The following is a 9,839-nucleotide window of genomic DNA, read 5'->3' on the forward strand; positions in this document are numbered from 1 at the left end:
CACGACGGCGACGGCTCCGACGCCGATTCGCCTAATCTCCGATCAAAATCGCTGATTCTGGTTAAAATCTGGTGCTTGATCATCGTCTTCTTTGGGACGTTCGTCGGCGGGGTTTCGCCCTATTTCCTGAAGTGGAATGAGGGGTTTCTAGTTCTTGGGACGCAGTTTGCTGGTGGGGTGTTTTTGGGGACGGCGATGATGCATTTTTTGAGCGATTCGAACGAGACTTTTGGGGATTTGACGGAAAAGGAGTATCCTTTTGCGTTTATGCTGGCGAGCGCTGGCTACGTGATCACTATGCTCGCTGATTGTGTCATCTCCAACGTGGTTCTTGCGAATAAGGGCGTTCGAGATGTTGAGCGAGGTGAGGCTATGATTTGCCTTTTAAAAAAAATAAATTTTATCTATTGGTGAAATTTAAAAGAGGAAAGAGCTGGGAGTAGAATGAAACGAGAATACTGGAATCGCTTTAATTAATTATAGGAAAAGGTCGTGGTGAGATTAAGGAAAAGGTGGGCTTTTTTTTTTGAAAGGTAGGATGAATATGGTGTTCGAATCTTTGTAAAGAGGTGCTTTGGTTAATCTGAACAAAAAGACCCTCTTCAAGTAAGAAAAGGGATTCTCTCGGTAAGGTAGATAGAGATGTAGAAGTCCAGTTGTGTTCTTCTTCCCGGAAAATAGGATTAGGAATTGAAGGTATCCATCAAAGAAGCAGAATTAAATTGTGAAATAAATAGTTTGGTAAAAATAGTCAGCAGACTCCGTGTCTTCAAAACAATTAAAAATATAAAATAAAATAAAATAAAATTGTTTGTTTAAGATTAACTTGCTGCGGGAGTATTAGTATATTTGGTGAGTATTAGGGAAAAGGTCACTCTGAAAGATTGGACCAAATAAGCTCTATTCGTCTATCACAATTCCCTAACTTAAGCACCTAAGTGTTATTCGCATTTGGAGATTCTTAGATGTAGTTCAATGTTTTCATCATTTAGTTGATTCAGTTGAACATTTATTTGAATCTAGGATATCTAAGGTTAATTGTCGTAGTTTCCATCAAAATAAATAAATAAATAATTAATTAAAAATAAAAAATAAAAAAGGTTAATTGTCGCTGTTTGTTGAATATCTTCTTCATTTTCCTTTTTTTTCTTAGATTCCGACAACTTATCTTTTTGACGTTTCAAGATATGTTGTTTTTCTCTTGCTACTAGTGAAATAGTTATGAAACTTTTCAAACTTCAAGTTAACAAGAAGGAAAGCATCTTTTTCCTTTGTTTCCTTTTTGGGATGATTGCTTGATGATTCTGGGATTATTTGAATGTTACAGGGAATGTTGCACAAGATAAAGTTGACAGTAATAGTACGAAACCACACTCACAACCAGAGGTATGGTTACTGTGATGCTACTTTCACTCGACTATGTTGGTCACAGGAAATTGAAATGACTTTCATTATTCTGCTTATTGTCAGCAATAAGAACTAATAATTGTTAAGGCAGTAGCCTTTTTTATTTAATTTGTTTTGTGAGATAAATTATGTTCAAATTGGTGATTAATATATTTTTTTTCCATGAAACATGTTTAGAATTTTGAATTCTTAAACCATGTGGAAGATGATTGTAGAGTACAGTTGAATGTGAAGTTCCATGAAAGTGTGAAACTAACCTAAATTCAGTTGATTCACGAGTGGTCTTATTGCATACTCTGTAGTCTGTTGTATTCCACATCAAATAATGCTCAAATTTTGCATATGAAATGCAAGAAAAAATTGTTTCTTTCATCTCGAACTATCACATCCTCCGTTGTTTGTTTCAGTGTATGTCATTGGTGTGTTTAAAAATTATTTGACCCTTTTAGTAAGATTTTACAGTAGCCTGCCCTGAACTATATACCTATACACGATAAATCCCTCGCCTCCTTTTTTTAAATATTGTGGAAGGTCCTCTTTTTATGCACCTGTCTGTGCATTGAACACTTCGCCTTCTCCCTTTTGCTCCTCTTATACTATCCCATTGCTGACCAAGCTCCTCTTAGCTTTTTGTTTGTTAAAGCAAAATATTCTTCCTCTCTGGCACAAAATATGACCATAGAATTAGCTGATAAGTTGTGCCTTATTGTTCTGTCAAAAACAGTCTGAATACGAAAGCCTCCACTTTCTGAGGCTAAGACTGAATGCTCTGCAAGCCCATATCTGTAGCAGTTTTTCATTAATTTACAAGTGTCTGGTGGCTGTGGCTGTGGCTTTACACTATGGCTGTTGCTCTCACATCGGAATGAGATTAGACCAAGATATATCTAGTGTCTTAGCTCAATGCTGAACATTCAAATAGTAGCTGGCTGCATATGGTCTGAACTTTACCCAATCGGCACTATTCTGCTTTCTCGTGATATCTGAAGGCACATATTTCATTTCATCCCATCTATTTTGATATAATATAAAACTATAACCTCAATCCTGACTACAATTTCGGAGTTCTGGTGTAATGGTTATGGACTTTAAGATGGTACCAGGGCAACACGTCAAACCCACTAGCCACAAATTTAATGTGGATTTTAGATAATTGATATCACTGCGTTAGTCTAGGTTTTTGCCCATAAAAAGGGCGCTCAACCTGTGGGAGCATGTTAGAATATAAATATATAACCCTCAATCCTCACTATAATTTTGGAGTTTTGGCATAAATGGTTAATGATTTTAAGATATCTCAAAGCTGGCTGAACTGACCAATTTCGAACCTGTTTTGTCGTGTTCTCTCTCTTTCAGGGTCCACATGGTGGTGCTCATAACCAATCCGTAGAATATGTACTTAGTCATGCTAGTTCTCTTGGCGACAGCATTTTGTTGATTGTAGCCTTGTGTTTCCATTCAGTCTTTGAAGGCATTGCAATTGGTGTTGCAGGTAAGAAAAGAATACATACCCTGCCCTGAGAAAAATCTTTTCAACATCTTTTATTTTTTGCAACTCGTTGATAAGGAACTCAAGTGCCTTTTATAGACTACAGTCCTGTCAATATAATCTGTTGCCTGACCTACAAATGGACACAGTTTTGTGGTTGCGCTGTAGGCTCTGTTGAAGCCTCTTCAGTTTGTCACTGAGGTTTTGGTCTTCGTCTAATTTTATCTTACATCTGTCTGGCCTCCAATCGATCCTGATTTAAAACTTGTCTTTTTCACTCCCTCGAATGAATAGCAGAAACATGTCTTTGGTGCTTCTATAATCCTTTTTATTGAATTTCCCTAACTCTTAATATATTGTTAGTTGTTAAGAAGAATACAATCTTTATCAAAAACATCCTGAATACGAGTAGGGTGTATTAAGGTTTTCACATGAAAGGTAAGATGGCAATTTTGAGATTGAACTGTCCCATCAATGTCTGATAAGATTTGTATTTGTTAAGGAAGCTATTTGATCCGCTCCTCATCATTTTTCTCCCCATAATTATCAAATGTACAGAAAACAAAGCAGATGCGTGGAAAGCACTATGGACAATCTCTCTCCACAAGATATTCGCAGCCATTGCAATGGGTATAGCGCTGCTAAGAATGATCCCTGACCGGCCTCTCATATCCTGTGCCGCCTATGCCTTTGCCTTTGCAATCTCCAGCCCTGTCGGTGTTGCCATAGGGATCATTATAGATGCCACAACAGAAGGCCATGTAGCTGACTGGATATTTGCCATATCCATGGGCATTGCTTGTGGAATATTCATTTACGTCGCTATTAATCATCTCCTTGCTAAAGGTTATCAGCCTCAGCAGCCTGTTGCAGTTAATACTCCAATGTATAGATGGTTGGCTCTGGTGTTGGGGATTGGAGTTATCGCAGTTGTGATGATATGGGATACATAAAATATTCAATATATATCCTGTGATGCAAAGTATGTGCATAGTGCTTATAGACTCGGGGTGAAGGAGTTCTCGGTTGTTGTAGCAGAGATGGATGTAATTTATTTGACGAAAAGAATGTTTTTTTTGGGGGCTTATGTGAAATTTGCTGGCTATAGTTTACTTTATGCCGTTGCTTCAACTCTCCTGTGCAAAAAGGGAATATGATGTGATTCTTCCAGATTTCTCTCCGAATCATCTGCAGCTGCCAGTGGTAAACGCACATGATCAAGCATTAAACACATTATTTTCAAAGACTACGCAATGCAGCTTTTAAGGGGAAAGTGTTCTCCTTGGTCACCCTAAATTCATCCTCACTAGTACAAAATTTGTTCTTCCAAGTTGGAATGGAAATAAAAGCAAGGAGATTCCTTTTAGCTTCCTATGAAAACGGCGAAGGAATTGTGAAAAACGTGAAGAATAACCCAAAACAGACTCCACCACACCCTGGTGTGGTGTCTGCCATGGGTGTGGTAGAATCTGTCCTGCACCGCACCCTCTGCCACATCCACGGTGCAGGGTGTGGCAGAATCTGTCCTGCACCACACCCTCTGCCACACCCATGGTGCAGGGTGTGGCAGACTCGTTTTTAGAATCCCAATCAGTTTGGGATTGTGTTTTGCTATAAATAGAGACACGTTTTTTAGGGTTTCCTGGGCTTGGTTTAGGCTTTGATTAAGCATTGATTGGGGGCTATTTGGAGCACAAAAAGAGGTATTTTTGAGCTATTCGTTTAGGGTTTTATTTGGAGAGATTAAGAGTTTTGTTGGTGAGATTAGTTTGTTCCTTCGAGTGATTTGTAATCTCAGTTTGTACTCTTTCTCTATTAGTGAAAACCCTATCCCCCTTGCCCCGTGGACGTAGGCAACTTGCCGAACCACGTTAAAATTGGTGTTTTGTTTGTGCATTGATATTTGGTTCATTTGGCTCTCTTGGATTGGTGTTTGGTTTGGTTCCTCGACACAGCTTCAGGCTCAACAAGTGGTATCAGAGCTCGGGCAACGCTTGGGCTATTTGGAGGAGTAGATCGCTTTGGAAGTTCATCTAGGGCTTCGTTTGGTGATAAAGGTGGGATCTTTTTAGTAAAAATCCCATCTTTTTCAGTTTGGATCTATTTCTCGTTTGTTTCCGCATTGGTTTGGTGGTGCTTTGAGGATTATGGCCGAGAAAGAAGGAGTTGTGGGCAGTACTTCCGGCGTGAAGACCGTCCAAAGCTTGAATATCCACTCGATGAAGATTGACGTGGAAAAGTTCAATGGCACAAACAATTTTGGACTTTGGCGATGCGAAGTCATGGATGCGCTCAACGCGCAAAATTTGGAAGATACGTTGGAGTTGGACGGGAAACCGGACAACATTGATGAGAAGGTTTGGAAAAAGATGAATCGAACGGCGTGTGGTGTGATTAGGTCTTGTCTCACTCAAGATCTAAAGTATGATGTGATCAATGAGACTTCTGCAAAGAAGATTTGGGAGATCCTTGAGAGCAAGTATTTGACCAAGAGTGTGGAGAATCGCTTGCATTTGAAGAGGAGGCTTTACCGCTTCCAGTTGAAGAAAGGAACCTCCATTGGTGATCACATGAACCACTACACGAAGCTTCTTGCGGATTTGACGAATGTAGATGTGGTGATTGAAGATGAGGACAAGGCGTTGTTGTTGTTGTTGAGTTTCTTGCCTGACGAGGAATATGAGACCTTCGTTCTTACTCTTATTAATGGGAAGGCATCTCTTTCGTATAGTGAGGTCACCGCTGCACTTGTGAATTATCAGCTTCGAAAGGAGGATAAGGAGACTTCGATTGAGCCGGTAGCAAGGGCGTTGGTCGCAAGAGCAAAGGGTCCAAACCGTAGTGGGAGGTCACAGTCTAGAGGGGCACATCTTGGAGTTCGTAAGAATCAGTGTGCCTTTTGCAAAGAGGATGGACATTGGAAAGCCGATTGCCCAAAGTTAGTTGATCGAGCCGGGAAGAATAAGGGAAAAGCTATTCAAGCTTCAGAGGCGAATGTTGTCAAGGCTAGTGGCAACGATTCAGATTCGGATTCTTCGGGCTACTCGTTATCTGCACTGCCGTCAGTTTGTGTTGCCTACTCTACAGAGTGGATATTGGATTCGGGTGCTACATACCACATTTGCCCTAGGAGGGATTGGTTTTCCAGCTTTCAGGAGTTGGAAAGAGGGGATTTCGTGCTCATGGGGAATGATCACAAATGCTCTATTGGTGGTATCGGTACCGTTCGGATCAGGATGAGTGACGGGGTGATTCGGGAGTTGGTTGGAGTGAGGTTCGTTCCTCAGTTGAAGAAGAACATCATTTCACTTGGAGCTTTGGAGGCAGCAGGCTATAGGGTGACCTTGGCGGATGCACGCTTGAAGGTTACATTTGGGTCCATGATTGTGATGAAGGGCGTCAGAAGGAGCAATTTGTACTATTTGCTTGGGAGCACGGTGATTGATAGGAAGATGACGACTTCATCAGATTCGGCTAGACTGTGGCATTGTTTGGTGCTGGGGTATATGATTGGTAATGCCGTGCATTGGTTGTTGAGGAATTGTTTGGTGCTGGGGTATATGATTGGTAATACCGTGCATTGGTTGTTGAGGAGTGCTATGACCTGCAGATTGAAGTCCTGTGAGCACATTAGGATGAGCGAGACCGTGGTGGAGTTTGGCACTTCTATCCATCGAGCGAGGGGTCTTTTTGGAGGTGTTCAGTCAGGCATTTGGGGGCCTTCCAAGGAGGCATCATTGGGAGGTAATCGTATCTTGGTTTCCACAGTTGGTGATTGTTCTAGGCATTATTGGGTCGCGACCAGTTCCCGTTGGTGTAAAGTCCTAGAAGTCAACAACAATTGGAAGAAGTGTATTGGCAGAAAGGTAACTCATTGTTTCAGCTTTGGTAGGGGTCCTTTCTTGCGTTGGTGCCGAGCTCACGGCAATAGGAGACACTTCATTGGTGTGGAGACTTTAGGGCGACGAGATGAGATGACAGTTTCGATGGGTCGTTCCTTTCTGGAGGAGGATCGGCGTTGGTTGTCAAGCATTGGTTCTGGAGCTTCGACATATTTGGGTCATCTTAGTCACAGGTCGCCGACTGCTGCATTAGGAGTTATTGGATCTGGTGGAGCTGCTTCAGATTTTGGGTTGCGTCGGATATTTGGATACCCAGCATTTGGTCACATCGTGGATGTGAGATTGGATCCGATTGCGCGTTTGGGGTTCGGAGGCTCAGTTGATTATCGTTTGGGAGCTTCTGATTTTGTTCTGAGCAGGTATGTCACTTTTGACTCTCGGCAGGTGGAGAGTGTTGATCAGGTCATTTGGATATCGCAGCAGGTGGAGAGTGATGCTACTCCACGTTGGGTGGAGATTACTCCACATACTCCAGATCATACTGCGTCATTTGGGATTCCAGCTGAGGTGACACAGGTTGGGGATCATTTGATTTCGGATGCAGATGATGGATTGGTTTTGGATTCGGTTGCAGCTGGTGGACATGATTTGGATACGGCCATTGGTTCACCTCAGATGGAGGTGTTTGATTTGTATCAGTTTGGGGCCGCTATTAGTTGCAGATCCGTTGGCGATATTGGGGAAGAGTTGCAGACTTTTCTATTTGTTTGAGGGCCTTTGGAGGCCGTTTGGGTGAACTACGTGAAGGCTTGATTCCTTGGACAAGAGGATACGTAGGCAATCAGTTTTGATGCAGCCGATTTGGTGAGTAGATACCGACGTTTGGGTGAATGTTCGCACTCCCGTTTGGGTCTCGACTTGTGTGGATGGAGTCCGTTGTCATGAGTCCGTTGCCGTGGCGTACTGGATGCAACAAGTGAGGCATTTGTTTTGGTTGGTGTCGACTCAGTGTTGGGAACACTTCGTCGAGGTGGAGAATTGTGAAAACGGCGAATGAATTGTGAAAAACGTGAAGAATAACCCAAAACAGACTCCACCACACCCTGGTGTGGTGTCTGTCATGGGTGTGGTAGAATCTGTCCTGCACCACACCCTCTGCCACACCCACGGTGCAGGGTGTGGCAGAATCTGTCCTGCACCACACCCTCTGCCACACCCACGGTGCAGGGTGTGGCAGACTCGTTTTTAGAATCCCAATCAGTTTGGGATTGTGTTTTGCTATAAATAGAGACACGTTTTTTAGGGTTTCCTGGGCTTGGTTTAGGCTTTGATTAAGCATTGATTGGGGGCTATTTGGAGCACAAAAAGAGGTATTTTTGAGCTATTCGTTTAGGGTTTTATTTGGAGAGATTAAGAGTTTTGTTGGTGAGATTAGTTTGTTCCTTCGAGTGATTTGTAATCTCAGTTTGTACTCTTTCTCTATTAGTGAAAACCCCATCCCCCTTGCCTCGTGGACGTAGGCAACTTGCCGAACCACGTTAAAATTGGTGTTTTGTTTGTGCATTGATATTTGGTTCATTTGGCTCTCTTGGATTGGTGTTTGGTTTGGTTCCTCGACACAGCTTCAGGCTCAACACTTCCTTCCCCACGGCCCCAAATGAAATCTAAACAAGCCCTAAGAATTTTTTTCTTCAAAAAATCACATTGATCTACCTATCATCGAAACATCGCGGTGTACCCTTTTATTCTTCAATATATGTTTTCTAAATTATCGTAAACTTTGCTGGTCAGCATGCAAAAATCATAAACCTTTTTAGATTATATTACACTAGTGTGGACCTCGTGCGAAGCACGACCTTCCCTTTTTTTAATTGCTACAGTAATCCCGTTTTTAATTGCTACAGCTTCTTAAAATGCCACAGTATTTTTTTAAAAATGTTACGGTAATATTTTAAAATTTTACAGTGTCCCACTACTGCTACAGTAACATTTTTAGTAACATTTTTCAAAAAAAAACTACAATAATGTTTTTTAGTACTGCTGCAGTATCCCGCCTATGCTACAACAATATTTTTCTTTTGAAAATGCTACAATAACAATGTTACAGTAAATTACTATAGTATTTTTACAAACGTTTGGATAGTGACTCTTAGGTCCTCCCATTATTATAGATGAATAGATACATAGATCATAAACTATGTATATCTGCAAAACTTGCCACCCGTTGTCTGAAAGAATCTCACAGTATTCCTCTGGCACTTTATCTGTTCAAGGAAAAAGACAGTTGTATCTTGACAAAGTATTGTTACAAAATTAGAAGCTTTATTTTCTTCTCTATAAATGTGTGAAGCTTAAGCCTGATTGTATAGGATCCCGAGCATACCATGCTCTTTCTCCATTAAGATCATGACGAGGTACCGGTTGAGATGGATACGTCCTGCTCATCTAAAGTACATTTTCAGAGTCTCAAATCACGCAACTTGGAAATTAAGGTAGTGAAAATCCATTGGCAAATAGAACTACATGACAATCTGAGTCCCAATCTTAGTTCGCAAAAACTCAACAAAATAGAAGGCTTGAGACTGTTTCTATCTTGCAATCACATAGTTTTATCCCAGCATGTTCTCAGCAAGTTCAAACGCTTTGCACCTTCTGTTAGGATATTGCCCACACAATATCTTTTGCTTGAGTGATAATAAACTTTCATTTAATACTAATATTGATTTGAGATGATTTAGTATAGGTAAATACATGTATATATGTACGAGACGAAATGACTTGAAAATTAGCTCAATATTTCAGCACCAAGATCATCCATGGTAGCCTTTGACCATTGATGATGCATGGACCATCGATAGTTCAATGGTTCATCGATGGTGCAAATGTACAGAGATATCAAAATCATCGATGGTGATCCTTGATCATCGATGGTGCTCATTGGTCATCGATGGTCGAGAGCAACCATCCATGATAAAGTTTCTTGCTTCATTTTTGATGGTTCAATCGCAGCAGTTCAATGTTCATATGATCTTTATCCTCATCCTCTATCACGTTTCACACATCTCTTTTCTAACCTAATTATGAAAGAAAAACACACACAC

General features: G+C 41.1%; 1 protein-coding gene across 1 annotated transcript; it reads left to right on the top strand.

Moving 5' to 3' along the window:
- On the top strand, nt 1–4,013 carry LOC109821361 (zinc transporter 2-like; the record flags this gene model as incomplete). The annotated part of the gene is made up of 4 exons (XM_020387551.1): nt 1–364; nt 1,328–1,386; nt 2,764–2,899; nt 3,455–4,013. Coding segments are annotated over 4 exons (954 nt in total), but the record flags the coding sequence as incomplete, so codon positions are not given.

The sequence above is a fragment of the Asparagus officinalis genome, chromosome 8 (genome assembly GCF_001876935.1).
Source record: "Asparagus officinalis chromosome 8, Aspof.V1, whole genome shotgun sequence".
NCBI lineage: Eukaryota > Viridiplantae > Streptophyta > Magnoliopsida > Asparagales > Asparagaceae > Asparagus > Asparagus officinalis.